Genomic DNA, 16,175 nt, shown 5'->3' with positions numbered 1-16,175 from the left:
GAGTTTATCCAACCTCTCCTCATAGCTAATGCCCTCCAGACCAGGCAACATCCTGGTAAACCTCTTCTGTACCCTCTCCAAAGCCTCCACATCCTTCTGGTAGTGTGGCGACCAAAATTGCAGGCAATATTCTAAGTGTGGCCTAACTAAAGTTTAGTTTAGTTTAGTTTAGAGATACAGCACTGTAACAGGCCCTTCGGCCCACCGAGTCTGTGCCGACCATCAACCACCCAATTATACTAATCCTACACTTATCCCATATTCCTACCACATCCCCACCTGTCCCTATATTTCCTGACCACCTACCTATACTAGGGGCAATTTATAATGGCCAATTTACCTATGAACCTGCAAGTCTTTGGCATGTGGGAGGAAACCGGAGCACCCGGAGGAAACCCACGCAGACACAGGGAGAACTTGCAAACTCCACACAGGCAGTACCCAGAATTGAACCCGGGTCGCTGGAGCTGTGAAGCTGCGGTGCTAACCACTGCGACACTGTGCTGCCCCGTTCTGTACAGCTGCAGCATGACTTGCCAATTTTTATACTCTATGCTCCGACCGATGAAGGCAAGCATGCCGTATGCCTTCTTGACTACCTTATCCACCTGCGTTGCCACTTTCAGTGACCTGTAGACCTGTACGCCCAGATCTCTTTGCCTGTCAATACTCCTAAGGGTTCTGCCATTTACTGTATACTTCCCACCTGCATTAGATCTTCCAAAATGCATTACCTCACATTTGTCCAGATTAAACTCCATCTGCCATTTCTCTGCCCAAGTCTCCAACCGATCTATATCCTGCTGTATCCTCTGACAATCCTCATCACTATCCGCAACTCCACCAACCTTTGTGTCGTCCGCAAACTTACTAATCAGACCAGCTACATTTTCCTCCAAATCATTTATATATACTACAAACAGCAAAGGTCCCAGCACTGATCCCTGCGGATCACCACTAGTCACATCCCTCCATTCAGAAAAACACCCATCCACTGTTACCCTCTGTCTTCTGTGACAGAGCCAGTTCTGTATCCATCTTGCCAGCTCACCTCTGATCCCGTGTGACTTCACCTTTTGTACCAGTCTGCCATGAGGGACCTTGTCAAAGGCTTTACTGAAGTCCATATAGATAACATCCACTGCCCTTCCTTCATCAATCATCTTTATCACTTCCTCAAAAAACTCAATCAAATTAGTAAGACACGACCTCCCCTTCACAAAACCATGCTGCCTCTCGCTAATAAGTCCATTTGTTTCCAAATGGGAGTAAATCCTGTCCCGAAGAATCCTCTCTAATAATTTCCCTACCACTGACGTAAGGCTCACCGGCCTATAATTTCCTGGATTATCCTTGCTACCCTTCTGAAACCAAGGGACAACATTGGCTATTCTCCAGTCCTCTGGGACCTCACCTGTAGCCAATGAGGATGCAAAGATTTCTGTCAAGGTCCCAGCAATTTCTTCCCTTCCCTCCCTCAGTATTCTGGGGTAGATCCCATCAGGCCCTGGGGACTTATCTACCTTAATGTTTTGCAAAACACCTCCTTCTGAAGTGCCCAGCATCACAGACGCCAGACTTCAGCTAATTTGATTCAGTCCGCCTGATATCAAGAAACGACTGAAGGCACTGGATACTGCAAAAGCTATGGGTCCTGACAATATTCTGGCAATAGTACTGAAGACCTGTGCTCCAGAACATGCCGCGCCCCTAGCCAAGCTGTTCCAGTACAGCTACAACACTGGCATCTACCCGGCAATGTGGAAAATTGCCCAGGTATGTCTGGTGCACAAAAAACAGGACAAGTCCAACCCAGCCAATTACCGCCCCATCAGCCTACTCTCAATCATCAGTAAAGTGATGGAAGATGTCATCAACAGTGCCATCAAGCGGCACTTGCTTAGCAATAATCTGCTCAGTGACGCTCAGTTTGGGTTCAGCCAGGGCCACTCAGCTCCTGACCTCATTACAGCCTTAGTTGATTGATGAGGGAAGGGCTGTAGATGTCATATACATGGACTTCAGTAAGGCGTTTGATAAGGTTCCCCATGGCAGGCTGATGGAGAAAGTGAAGGCGCATGGGGTCCAAGGTGTACTAGCTAGATGGATAAAGAACTGGCTGGGCAACAGGAGACAGAGAGTAGCAGTAGAAGGGAGTTTCTCAAAATGGAGACGTGTGACCAGTGGTGTTCCACAGGGATCCGTGCTGGGACCACTGTTGTTTGTGATATACATTAATGATTTGGAGGAAAGTATAGGTGGACTGATTAGCAAGTTTGCAGACGACACTAAGATTGGTGGAGTAGCAGATAGTGAAGGGGACTGTCAGAGAATACAGCAGAATATAGATAGATTGGAGAGTTGGGCAGAGAAATGGCAGATGGAGTTCAATCAGGGCAAATGCGAGGTGATGCATTTTGGAAGATCCAATTCAAGAGTGAACTATACAGTAAATGGAAAAGTCCTGGGGAAAATTGATGTCCAGAGAGATTTGGGTGTTCAGGTCAACTGTTCCCTGAAGGTGGCAACGCAGGTCAATAGAGTGGTCAAGAAGGCATACGGCATGCTTTCCTTCATCGGACGGGGTATTGAGTACAAGAGTTGGCAGGTCATGTTACAGTTGTATAGGACTTTGGTTCGGCCACATTTGGAATACTGCGTGCAGTTCTGGTCGCCACATTACCAAAAGGATGTGGATGCTTTGGAGAGGGTGCAGAGGAGGTTCACCAGGATGTTGCCTGGTATGGAGGGCGCTAGCTATGAAGAGAGGTTGAGTAGATTAGGATTATTTTCATTAGAAAGACGGAGGTTGAGGGGGGACCTGATTGAGGTGTACAAAATCATGAGAGGTATAGACAGGGTGGATAGCAAGAGGCTTTTTCCCAGAGTGGGGGATTCAATTACTAGAGGACACGAGTTCAAAGTGAAAGGGGAAAAGTTTAGGGGGGATATGCGTGGAAAGTTCTTTACGCAGAGGGTGGTGGGTGCCTGGAACGCGTTGCCAGCGGAGGTGGTAGACGCGGGCACGATGGCGTCTTTTAAGATGTATCTAGACAGATACATGAATGGGCAGGAAGAAAAGAGATACAGACCCTTAGAAAATAGCGACATGTTTAGATAGAGGATCTGGAACGGCGCAGGCTTGGAGGGCTCTTTGCTCTTTGCTGGTTCAAACATGGACAAAAGAGCTGAACTCCAGAGGTGAGGTGAGACTGACTGCCCTTGACATCAAGGCAGCATTTGATCGAGTATGGTATCAAGGAGCCCTAGCAAAACTGGAGTCAGTGGGAATCAGGGGGAAGACCCTCCGCTAGTGATACCTAGCGCAAAGGAAGATGGTTGTGGTTGTTGGAGGTCAATCATCTGAGCTCCAGGACATCACTGCAGGAGTTCCTCAGGGTAGTGTCCTAGGCCCAACCATTTTCAGCTGCTTCATCAATGACCTTCAGTCATAAGTGGGGATGTTCGCTGATGATTGCACAATGTTCAGCACCATTCGCGACTCCTCAGATACTGAAGCAGTCCGTGTCGAAATGCAGCAAGACCTGGACAATATCCAGGCTTGGGCTGATAAGTGGCAAGTAACATTCGGACCACACAAGTGCCAGGCAATGACCATCTCCAACAAGACAAAATCTAACCATCTCCCCTTGACATTCAATGGCATTACCATCGCTGAATCCCCCACTATCAACATCCCAGGGGCTACCATTGATCAGAAACTGAACTGGAGTAGCCATATAAATACCGTGGCTACAAGAGTAGGTCAGAGGCTAGGAATCCTGAGGCGAGTAACTCACCTCCTGACTCCCCAAAGCCTATCCAACATCTACAAGGCACAAGTCAGGAGTGTGATGGAATACTCTCCACTTGCCTGGATGGGTGCAGCTCCAACAACACTCAAGAAGCTCGACACCATCCAGAACAAAGCAGCCCGCTTGATTGGCACCCCATCTACAAACATTCACTCCCTCCACCACCGACGCACAGTGGCAGCAGTGTGTACCATCTACAAGATGCACTGCAGCAATGCACCAAGGCTCCTTAGACAGCACCTTCCAAACCTGCGACCTCTACCAACTAGAAGGACAAGGGCAGCAAATACATGGGAACACCACCACCTGCAAGTTCCCCTTCAAGTCACACACCATCCTGACTTGGAACTATATCGCCGTTCCTTCACTGTCGCTCGGTCAAAATCCTGGAACTCCCAGCACTGTGGGTGTAGCTACCCCAAATAGACTGCAGCGGTTCAAGAAGGCAGCTCACCACCACCTTCTCAAGGGCAATTAGAGATGGGCAATAAATGCAGGCCTGGCCTGATAGAGAGAGTAGGAAGAGGACGGGGGTGCGATAGAGAGAGTGGGGAGAGGACGGGGGGAGCGATAGAGAGAGAGTGGGGAGAGGACGGGGGGGGCGAGAGAGAGAGAGTGGGGAGAGGACGGGGGGTGATAGAGAGAGAGTGGGGAGAGGACGGGGGGGCAATAGAGAGAGAGTGGGGAGAGGACGGGGGGGCGATAGAGAGAGAGTGGGGAGAGGACGGGGGGGCGATAGAGAGAGAGTGGGGAGAGGACGAGGGGGCGATAGAGAGAGCGGGGAGAGGATGGGAGCTGATAGAGAGAGTGGGGAGAGGACGGGGGGGGGGCGACAGAGAGAGCGGGGAGAGGACGGGGAGGCGATAGAGAGAGAGTGGGGAGAGGATGGGGAGCGATAGAGAGAGAGTGGGGAGGAGGACGGGGGGGGCGAGAGAGAGAGAGTGGGGAGAGGACGGGGGGTGATAGAGAGAGAGTGGGGAGAGGACGGGGGGGCAATAGAGAGAGAGTGGGGAGAGGACGGTGGGGGCGCGATAGAGAGAGAGTGGGGAGAGGACGGTGGGGGCGATAGAGAGAGAGTGGGGAGAGGACGAGGGGGGCGATAGAGAGAGCGGGGAGAGGATGGGAGCTGATAGAGAGAGTGGGGAGAGGACGGGGGGGGGCGACAGAGAGAGCGGGGAGAGGACGAGGGGGCGATAGAGAGAGCGGGGAGAGGATGGGGGGCGATAGAGAGAGAGTGAGGAGAGGACGGGGGGGGGTGTTAGAGAGAGCGGGGAGAGGATGGGGGGCGATAGAGAGAGTGGGGAGAGGATGGGAGCTGATAGAGAGAGTGGGGAGAGGACGGGGGCGATAGAGAGAGTGGGGGAGAGGATGGTGGGGGCGATAGAGAGAGAGTGGGGAGAGGACGGGGGGGGGGGGTGTTAGAGAGAGCGGGGAGAGGATGGGAGCTGATAGAGAGAGTGGGGAGAGGACGGGGGCGATAGAGAGAGAGTGGGGAGAGGATGGGGAGCTGATAGAGAGAGTGGGGAGAGGACGGGGGCGATAGAGAGAGTGGGGGAGACGACGGGGGGGGCGATAGAGACAGTGGGGAGAGGACGGTGGGGGCGATAGAGTGGGGAGAGGACGGATGGGCGATAGAGATAGAGTGGGAAGAGGACGGGGGGCGATCGAGAGAGCGGGGAGAGGACGGGGGGGGCGATAGAGAGAGAGTGTGGAGAGGACGGGGGGCGATAGAGAGAGTGGGGAGAGGACGAGGGGGCGATAGAGAGAGCGGGGAGAGCATGGGGCTGATAGAGAGAGTGGGGAGAGGATGGGGGGGCGATAGAGAGAGCGGGGAGAGGATGGGGGGGGGGCGATAGAGAGACCGGGGAGAGGGATGGGGGGGGCGATAGAGAGAGCGGGGGAGAGGATGGGAGCTGATAGAGACAGTGGGGAGAGGACGGGGGGGCGATAGAGAGAGTGGGGAGAGGACGGGGGGCGATAGAGTGGGGAGAGGATGGCGTGGCGATAGAGAGAGAGTGGGTGGGAGGATGGGGAGGCGATAGAGAGAGAGTGGGGAGAGGACGGGGGGCGATAGAGAGAGTGGGGAGAGGACGGGGGGCGATAGAGAGAGTGGGGAAGAGGACGGGGGGGGGCGATAGAGAGAGAGTGGGGAGAGGACGGGGGGCGATAGAGAGAGTGGGGAGAGGACGGGGGGGGCGATAGAGAGAGAGTGGGGAGACGACGGGGGGGGCGATAGAGAGAGTGGGGAGAGGACGGGGGGCGATAGAGAGAGAGTGGGAAAGGACGGGGGGCGATAGAGAGAGTGGGGAGAGGACGGGGGGGGCGATAGAGAGAGAGTGGGGAGAGGACGGGGGGGGCGATAGAGAGAGAGTGGGGAGAGGACGGGGGGGCGATAGAGAGAGTGGGGAGAGGACGGGGGGGGCGATAGAGAGAGAGTGGGGAGAGGACGGGGGGGGCGATAGAGGGAGTGGGGGGAGGATGGGGGGCGATAGAGAGAGTGGGGAGAGGACGGGGGGGGGCGATAGAGAGAGAGTGGGGGAGAGGACGGGGGGGCGATAGAGGGAGTGGGGGGAGGATGGGGGGCGATTAGAGAGAGTGGGGAGAGGACGGGGGGGCGATAGAGAGAGTGGGGAGAGGACGGGGGGCGATAGAGAGAGTGGGGGAGGACGGGTGGGGCGATAGAGAGAGAGTGGGGAGAGGACGGGGGGGCGATAGAGAGAGAGTGGGGAGAGGACGGGGGGGGCGATAGAGAGAGTGGGGGAGAGGACGGGGGGGCGATAGAGAGAGTGGGGAGAGGACGGGGGCGATAGAGAGAGTGGGGAGAGGACGGGGGGCGATAGAGAGGAGTGGGGAGAGGCCGGGGGGGGCGATAGAGAGAGCGGGAGAGGACGGGGGGGGCGATAGAGAGAGAGTGGGGAGAGGACAGGGGGGCGATAGAGAGTGGGGAGACGACGGGGGGGGCGATAGGGAGAGTGGGGAGAGGACGGGGGGGGCGATAGGGAGAGTGGGGAGAGGACGGGGGGGGGCGATAGAGAGAGAGTGAGGAGAGGACGGGGGGGCGATAGAGAGAGCGGGGAGAGGATGGGGGGGGGCGATAGAGAGCGCGGGGAGAGGATGGGGGGCGATAGAGAGAGCGGGGAGAGGACGGGGGGGGCGATAGAGAGAGCGGGTGAGAGGACAGGGGGGGCGATAGAGAGAGCGGGGAGAGGACAGGGGGGCGATAGAGAGAGTGGGGAGAGGCCGGGGGGGGCGATAGAGAGAGAGTGGGGAGAGGACGGGGGGGCGATAGAGAGAGTGGGGAGAGGACAGGGGGGCGATAGAGAGAGTGGGGAGAGGACGGGGGGGGGCGATAGAGAGAGTGGGGAGAGGACAGGGGCGCGATAGAGAGAGTGGGGGAGAGGACGGGGGGGGCGATAGAGAGAGCGGGGAGAGGATGGGGGGGGGCGATAGAGAGAGCGGGGAGAGGAGGGGGGGGCGATAGAGAGCGCGGTGGAGAGGATGGGGGGGGCGATAGAGAGCGCGGGGAGAGGATGGGGGGGACGATAGAGAGAGCGGGGAGAGGACGGGGGGGGCGATAGAGAGAGAGTGGGGAGACGACGGGGGGCGATAGAGAGAGCGGGGAGAGGACGGGGGGGGCGATAGAGAGAGAGTAGGGAGACGACGGGGGGCGATAGAGAGAGTGGGGAGAGGACGGGGGGGGGCGATAGAGAGAGAGTAGGAGAGACGACGGGGGGGCGATAGAGAGAGTGGGGAGAGGACGGGGGGGGGGCGATAGAGAGAGAGGTAGGGAGACGACGGGGGGCGATAGAGAGAGTGGGGAGAGGACGGGGGGGGCGATAGAGAGCGCGGGAGAGGATGGGGGGGGGCGATAGAGAGAGCGGGAGAGGAGATGGGGGGGTGATAGAGAGAGCGGGGAGAGGACGGGGGGCGATAGAGGAGAGCGGGGGAGAGGACGGTGGGGGCGATAGAGAGAGTGGGGAAAGGACGGGGGGCGATAGAGAGAGAGTGGGGAAAGGACGGGGGGGGCGATAGAGAGAGAGTGGGGAGAGGACGGGGGGCGATAGAGAGAGAGTGGGGAGAGGACGGGGGGGCGATGGAGAGAGAGTGGGGAGAGGACGGTGGGGGCGATAGAGAGAGAGTGGGGAGAGGACAGGGGGGGGCGATAGAGAGAGAGTGGGGAGAGGACGGGGGGGCGATAGAGAGCGAGCGGGGAGAGGACGGGGGGGGGCGATAGAGAGAGAGTGGGGAGAGGACGGGGGGGCGATAGAGGGAGTGGGGGGAGGATGGGGGGCGATAGAGAGAGTGTGGGGAGAGGACGGGGGGGGCGATAGAGAGAGAGTGGGGAGAGGACGGGGGGGCGATAGAGGGAGTGGGGGGAGGATGGGGGGCGATAGAGAGAGTGGGGAGAGGACGGGGGGGCGATAGAGAGAGTGGGGAGAGGACGGGGGGGCGATAGAGAGAGAGTGGGGAGAGGACGGTGGGTGCGATAGAGAGAGTGGGGAGGAGGACGGGGGGGCGATAGAGAGAGTGGGGAGAGGACGGGGGGCGATAGAGAGAGTGGGGAGAGGACGGGGGGCGATAGAGAGAGTGGGGAGAGGCCGGGGGGGGCGATAGAGAGAGCGGGGAGAGGACGGGGGGGGCGATAGAGAGAGAGTGGGGAGAGGACAGGGGGGCGATAGTGAGTGGGGAGACGACGGGGGGGCGATAGGGAGAGTGGGGAGAGGACGGGGGGGGGCGATAGGGAGAGTGGGGAGAGGACGGGGGGGGCGATAGAGAGAGAGTGAGGAGAGGACGGGGGGGCGATAGAGAGAGCGGGGAGAGGATGGGGGGGGGCGATAGAGAGCGCGGGGAGAGGATGGGGGGGGCGATAGAGAGAGCGGGGAGAGGACGGGGGGGCGATAGAGAGAGCGGGGAGAGGACAGGGGGGCGATAGAGAGAGCGGGGAGAGGACAGGGGGGCGATAGAGAGAGTGGGGAGAGGCCGGGGGGGGCGATAGAGAGAGAGTGGGGAGAGGACGGGGGGGCGATAGAGAGAGTGGGGAGAGGACAGGGGGGCGATTGAGAGAGTGGGGAGAGGACGGGGGGGCGATAGAGAGAGTGGGGAGAGACAGGGGCGCGATAGAGAGAGTGGGGAGAGGACGGGGGGGGCGATAGAGAGAGCGGGGAGAGGATGGGGGGGGGCGATAGAGAGAGCGGGGAGAGGAGGGGGGGCGATAGAGAGCGCGGGAGAGGATGGGGGGGGCGATAGAGAGCGCGGGGAGAGGATGGGGGGGACGATAGAGAGAGCGGGGAGAGGACGGGGGGGGCGATAGAGAGAGAGTGGGGAGACGACGGGGGGCGATAGAGAGAGCGGGGAGAGGACGGGGGGGGCGATAGAGAGAGAGTAGGGAGACGACGGGGGGCGATAGAGAGAGTGGGGAGAGGACGGGGGGGGGCGATAGAGAGAGAGTAGGGAGACGACGGGGGGCGATAGAGAGAGTGGGGAGAGAGGACGGGTGGGGGGGCGATAGAGAGAGAGTAGGGAGACGACGGGGGGCGATAGAGAGAGTGGGGAGAGGACGGGGGGGGCGATAGAGAGCGCGGGAGAGGATGGGGGGGGCGATAGAGAGAGCGGGAGAGGATGGGGGGGCGATAGAGAGAGCGGGGAGAGGGACGGGGGGGCGATAGAGAGAGCGGGGAGAGGACGGGTGGGGGCGATAGAGAGAGTGGGGAAAGGACGGGGGGGCGATAGAGAGAGAGTGGGAAAGGACGGGGGGGCGATAGAGAGAGAGTGGGGAGAGGACGGGGGGCGATAGAGAGAGAGTGGGGAAGACGGAGGGGGCGATGGAGAGAGAGTGGGTGAGAGGACGGGGGGGCGATAGAGAGAGAGTGGGGAGAGGACAGGGGGGGGCGATAGTAGAGAGAGTGGGGAGAGGACGGGGGGGAGATAGAGAGCGAGCGGGAGAGGACGGGGGGGGGGCGATAGAGAGCGAGCGGGGAGAGGACGGGGGGGCGATAGAGAGAGCGGGGAGAGGACGGGGGGGCGATAGAGAGAGTGGGGAGAGGACGGGGGGGCGATAGAGAGAGAGTGGGGAGGGACGGGGGGGCGATAGAGAGAGAGTGTGGGGTGAGGACGGGGGGGTGCGATAGAGAGAGAGTGGGGAGAGGACGGGTGGGGGCGATAGAGAGCGAGCGGGGAAGAGGACGGGGGGGCGATAGAGAGCGAGCGGGGAGAGGACGGGGGGGGGCGATAGAGAGAGCGGGGATGAGGACGGGGGGGGCGATAGAGAGAGTGGGGAGAGGACGGGGGGGGGGGCGATAGAGAGAGAGTGTGGAGAGGACGGGACTGATAGAGAGCGTGGGGAGAGGGACGGGGCTGATAGTGAGAGTGGGGAGAGGATTGGGGGGGCGATAGAGAGAGAGCGGGGAGAGGACGAGGGGGGGCGATAGAGAGAGCGGGGAGAGGACGAGGGGGCGATAGAGAGAGTGGGGGAGAGGACAGGGGGGCGATAGAGAGAGTGGGGAGAGGACGGGGGGGGCGATAGAGAGAGTGGGGAGAGGACAGGGGGCGCGATAGAGAGAGTGGGGAGAGGACGGGGCGCGATAGAGAGAGTGGGGAGAGGACGGGGGGGCGATAGAGAGAGCGGGGAGAGGATGGGTGGGGGCGATAGAGAGAGGCGGGGAGAGGATGGGGGGGCGATAGAGAGCGCGGGGAGAGGATGGGGGGGGGCGATAGAGAGAGTGGGGAGACGACGGGGGGCGATAGAGAAAGCGGGGAGAGGACGGGGGGGGCGATAGAGAGAGAGTAGGGAGACGACGGGGGGCGATAGAGAGAGTGGGGAGAGGACGGGGGGGGGGCGATAGAGAGAGTAGGGAGACGACGGGGGGCGATAGAGAGGAGTGGGGAGAGGACGGGGGGGGGCGATAGAGAGAGAGTAGGGAGACGACGGGGGGGCGATAGAGAGAGTGGGGAGAGGACGGGGGGGGGCGATAGAGAGAGAGTGGGGAGACGACGGTGGGGGCGGATAGCGAGAGCGGGGAGAGGACGGGGGTGGGGCGATAGAGAGAGTGGGGGAGAGGACGGGGGGCGATAGAGAGACTGGGGAGAGGACAGGGGGGGGCGATAGAGAGAGAGTGGGGAGACGACGGGGGGGGGGCGATAGAGAGCGCGGGGAGAGGATGGGGGGGCGATAGAGAGCGCGGGGAGAGGAGGGGGGGGGCGATAGAGAGAGCGGGGAGAGGATGGGGGGGCGATAGAGAGAGCGGGGAGAGGACGGGGGGCGATAGAGAGAGCGGGGAGAGGACGGGGGGGGGCGATAGAGAGAGTGGGGAGAGGACGGGGGGCGATAGAGAGAGAGTGGGGAAAGGACGGGGGGGGCGATAGAGAGAGAGTGGGGAGAGGACGTGGGGGCGATAGAGAGAGAGTGGGGAGAGGACGGGGGGCGATAGAGAGAGAGTGGGGAGAGGACGGGGGGGCGATGGAGAGAGAGTGGGGAGAGGACGGGGGGGCGATAGAGAGAGAGTGGGGGAGAGGACAGGGGGGGCGATAGAGAGCGAGCGGGGAGAGGACGGGGGGGGGCGATAGAGAGCGAGCGGGGAGAGGACGGGGGGGCGATAGAGAGAGCGGGGAGAGGACGGGGGGGCGATAGAGAGAGTGGGGAGAGACGGGGGGCGATAGAGAGAGTGGGGAGAGGACGGGGGGGCGATAGAGAGAGTGGGGAGAGGACGGGGGGGCGATAGAGAGAGAGTGGGGAGAGGACGGGGTGGGGCGATAGAGAGAGAGTGGGGAGAGGACGGGGGGGGCGATAGAGAGAGAGTGGGAGAGGACGGGGGGGCGATAGAGAGCGAGCGGGGAGAGGACGGGGGGGCGATAGAGCGAGCGGGGAGAGGACGGGGGGGGGCGATAGAGAGAGCGGGGAGAGGACGGGGGGGCGATAGAGAGAGTGGGGAAGAGGACGGGGGTGGGGGCGATAGAGAGAGAGTGGGGAGTGGACGGGACTGATAGAGAGCGTGGGGAGAGGACGGGGCTGATAGTGAGAGTGGGGAGAGGATTGGGGGGGCGATAGAGAGAGCGGGGAGAGGACGAGGGGGCGATAGAGAGAGCGGGGAGAGGATGGGGGGGGGCGATAGAATGATAGAGAGAGTGGGGAGAGAATGGGGGGGCAATAGAGAGAGAGTAGGGAGACGACGGGGGGCGATAGAGAGAGAGCGGGGAGAGGATGGGGGGGGGGCGATAGAGAGAGAGTGGGGAGAGGACGGGGGGGCGATAGAGAGAGAGTGGGGAGAGGACGGGGGGGGCGATAGAGAGAGTGGGGAGAGGACGGGGGGGGTGATAGAGAGAGAGTAGGGAGACGACGGGGGGCGATAGAGAGAGTGGGGAGAGGACGGGGGGGGGGCGATAGAGAGAGAGTGGGGAGACGACGGGGGGGGCGATAGCGAGAGCGGGGAGAGGACGGGGGTGGGGCGATAGAGAGAGTGGGGAGAGGACGGGGGGCGATAGAGAGACTGGGGAGAGGACGGGGGGCGATAGAGAGACTGGGGAGAGGACAGGGGGGGGCGATAGAGAGAGAGTGGGGAGACGACGGGGGGGGGGCGATAGAGAGCGCGGGGAGAGGATGGGGGGGGCGATAGAGAGAGCGGGGAGAGGATGGGGGGGGCGATAGAGAGAGCGGGGAGAGGACGGGGGGCAATAGAGAGAGCGGGGAGAGGACGGGGGGGCGATAGAGAGAGTGGGGAGAGGACGGGGGGCGATAGAGAGAGAGTGGGGAAAGGACGGGGGGGCGATAGAGAGAGAGTGGGGAGAGGACGGGGGGCGATAGAGAGAGAGTGGGGAGAGGACGGGGGGGGCGATGGAGAGAGAGTGGGGAGAGGACGGGGGGGCGATAGAGAGAGAGTGGGGAGAGGACGGGGGGGCGATAGAGAGCGAGCGGGGAGAGGACGGGGGGGGGCGATAGAGAGCGAGCGGGGAGAGGACGGGGGGGCGATAGAGAGAGCGGGGAGAGGACGGGGGGGCGATAGAGAGAGTGGGGAGAGGACGGGGGGGCGATAGAGAGAGTGGGGAGAGGACGGGGGGGCGATAGAGAGAGTGGGGAGAGGACGGGGGGGCGATAGAGAGAGAGTGGGGAGAGGACGGGGGGGCGATAGAGAGCGAGCGGGGAGAGGACGGGGGGGGCGATAGAGCGAGCGGGGAGAGGACGGGGGGGGCGATAGAGAGAGCGGGGAGAGGACGGGGGGGCGATAGAGAGAGTGGGGAGAGGACGGGGGGGGGCGATAGAGAGAGAGTGGGGAGAGGACGGGACTGATAGAGAGCGTGGGGAGAGGACGGGGCTGATAGTGAGAGTGGGGAGAGGATGGGGGGGCGATAGAGAGAGCGGGGAGAGGACGAGGGGGCGATAGAGAGAGCGGGGAGAGGACGAGGGGGCGATAGAGAGAGCGGGGAGAGGATGGGGGGGGCGATAGAGAGAGCGGGGAGAGGATGGGGGGGGCGATAGAGAGAGAGTGGGGAGAGGACGGGGGAGGGCGATAGAGAGCCTGGGGAGAGGACGGGGCTGATAGAGAGAGTGGGGAGAGAATGGGGGGGCAATAGAGAGAGCGGGGAGAGGATGGGGGGGCGATAGAGAGAGTGGGGAGAGGACGGGGCTGATAGAGAGAGTGGGGAGAGGACGGGGCTGATAGAGAGAGTGGGGAGGACGGGGCTGATAGAGAGAGTGGGGAGAGCATGGGGGGGGGGCGATAGAGAGGGGAGAGGATGGGAGCTGATAGAGAGAGTGGGGAGAAGACGGGGGGCGATAGAGAGAGCGGGGAGAGGATGGGGGCGCGATAGAGAGAGTGGGGAGAGGACGGGGCTGATAGAGAGAGTGGGGGGAGGATGGGGGGGCGATAGAGAGAGAGTGGGGAGAGGACGGGGGGCGATAGAGAGAGTGGGGAGAGGACGGGACTAATAGGGAGAGTGGGGAGAGCATGGGGCTGATAGAGAGAGTGGGGAGAGCATGGGGCTGATAGAGAGCGTGGGGAGAGGACGGGGGGCGATAGAGAGAGTGTGGAGAGGATGGTGGGGTGAAAGAGAGAGCGGGGAGAGGACGGGGGGGCGATAGAGAGAGCGGGGAGAGGACGGGGGGGCGATAGAGAGAGTGGGGAGAGGACGGGGGGGGCGATAGGGAGAGCGGGGAGAGGACGGGGCTGATAGAGAGAGTGGGGAGAGGATGGGGGGGGGCGATAGAGAGAGCGGGGAGAGGTTGGGGGGCGATAGAGAGAGAGTGGGGAGAGGACGGGGGGGCCATAGAGAGAGAGTGGGGAGAGGACGGGGGGCGATAGAGAGAGCGGGGAGAGGACGGGAGGGCCATAGAGAGAGAGTGGGGAGAGGACGGGGGGGCGATAGAGAGAGCGGGGAGAGGACGGGAGCTGATAGAGAGAGCGGGGAGAGGTCGGGGGGGCGATAGAGAGAGTGGGGAGAGGACGGGGGGGGTGATAGAGAGAGTGGGGAGAGGACGGGGGGGGGTGATAGAGAGAGCGGGGAGAGGACGGGGGGCGATAGAGAGAGTGGGGAGAGGACGGGGGAGCGATAGAGAGAGTGGGGAGAAGATGGGGGGCGATAGAGAGCGGGGAGAGGACGGGGGGGGCGTTAGAGAGAGTGGAGAGAGGATGGGGGGGCGTTAGAGAGAGCAGGGAGAGGACGGGGGGGTGATAGAGAGAGAGCGGGGAGAGGACGGGGGGGCGAGAGAGAGAGCGGGGAGAGGACGGGGGGGCGATAGAGAGAGAGAGAGTGGGGAGAGGACGGGGCTGATAGAGAGCGTGGGGAGAGGACGGGGCTGATAGTGAGAGCGGGGAGAGGACGGGGGGGGGCGATAGAGAGAGCGGGGAGAGGTGGGCAGAGGACGGGGGGGGCGATAGAGAGAGAGTGGGGAGAGGACGGGGGGGGCGAGAGAGAGAGTGGGGAGAGGACGGGGGGGGCGATAGAGAGCGCGGGGCGTGGGACGGGGGGGGCGATAGAGAGAGAGTGGGGAGAGGACGGGGGGGGGGCGATAGAGAGAGAGTGGGGAGAGGACGGGGGGGGCGATAGAGAGAGAGTGGGGAGAGGACGGGGGGGCGATAGAGAGAGCGGGGAGAGGACGGGGGGGGCGATAGAGAGAGTGGGGAGAGGATAACTGCTGTGGGAATTTTGCAAGAGGTCTCAGCTATTCTGTCTCCCTGGGCTGTATGTGAACCTGTATTACAGGACTGCCGTTTCAGGTACCTGTTCATTGATTAAGTGTGTGAAAGTGACTCTTACTGTCTCTGTGCACGGGTCCACTGTCGATGCTGCCTCCTAGTCCAGGTTTATCGCAATGGGGAGGCGCCCAGTGAGAATCACAATGGCAGTTCCTGTTACTGTTACAAACCTGTTAATAGAGCAAATATGAAGGTCTCAAATCTGAGTTCAACCCTGAACCCCATCACTTGACCCTGAACCCCAACATAGAATCATAAAAATAACCAGCACAGGAGGAGGCCATTCGGCCCATCGTGTCCATGTTGGCCGAGAAATAACCAATCAGCCTAATCCCTCTGACCGTTTCTTGGTCCATAGCTTTGTAAGTTACGACACTGAGTGCACATCCAAATACTTTCTAAATGTTATGAGGGTTTCTGCCTCGATCACCCTTTCAGACAGTGAGTTCCAGATTTCCAACACCCTCCAGGTGAAAAAAGTTCCCTTTGAATCGCTTCAGGACTGCAGCATTTCAAGAAATTATCTCACCACCACCTTCTCAAGGGCAATGAGGGATGGGCAATAAATGCTGGCCTGGCCAGTGACGCCCACATCCCACAACCCGAAATCTATGTCTCCAGATTACTGACCCCTCAGCCAAAGGGAATATGCCTTCCTATCCACTCTATCAATGCCCCTCATCATTTTATACACTTCAATTCGGTCCCCCCTCAACCTTCTCTGCTCTAAGGTAAACAACCCTAGCCTTTTCAGTCTCTTTTCATAGCTGAAAAGCTCCAGCCCAGGCAACATCCTGGTGAATCTCCTCTGCACCCTCTCCAGTGCAATCACATCCTTCCTATAGTGTGGTGCCCAGAACTGGACACAGTACTCCAGCTGTGGTCTAACCAGCGTTTTATACAGCTCCATCATAACCTCCCTGCTCTGATGAAGGATCACTGACCTGAAACGTTAACTCTGCTTCTCTCTCCACAGATGCTGCCAGATCTGCTGAGTATTTCCAGCATTTCTGTTCAAAGATGTTTAATTCCTGAATAATTCCTCTCTCATAATCTGAATTTCATCTAATATTTCACACTCCTCCTCCCTTACTGCAATGTCTGTATCGTCTTACATCTCCCCCCCCACTCTAACATCACCCCCCCTCTAACATCACTCCCCCACCACTAACAA

At 60.6% G+C, this 16,175-nt stretch overlaps 1 protein-coding gene across 1 annotated transcript in view; it reads right to left on the bottom strand.

Moving 5' to 3' along the window:
- LOC137362382 (disintegrin and metalloproteinase domain-containing protein 33-like) overlaps positions 1 to 16,175 on the bottom strand; it is a 378,256-nt gene that overhangs the window by 78,563 nt on the left and 283,518 nt on the right. Inside the window, exon 17 of the mRNA XM_068026792.1 lies at positions 15,063 to 15,171. Coding sequence (XP_067882893.1) covers positions 15,063 to 15,171 — 109 coding nt within the window. The remainder of the gene's footprint in view (positions 1 to 15,062; positions 15,172 to 16,175) is intronic.

This window comes from Heterodontus francisci, unplaced genomic scaffold (genome assembly GCF_036365525.1).
Source record: "Heterodontus francisci isolate sHetFra1 unplaced genomic scaffold, sHetFra1.hap1 HAP1_SCAFFOLD_480, whole genome shotgun sequence".
NCBI lineage: Eukaryota > Metazoa > Chordata > Chondrichthyes > Heterodontiformes > Heterodontidae > Heterodontus > Heterodontus francisci.
Note: the sequence above shows the minus strand (reverse complement) of the source record. Positions and strands in the feature narration are given on the sequence as shown.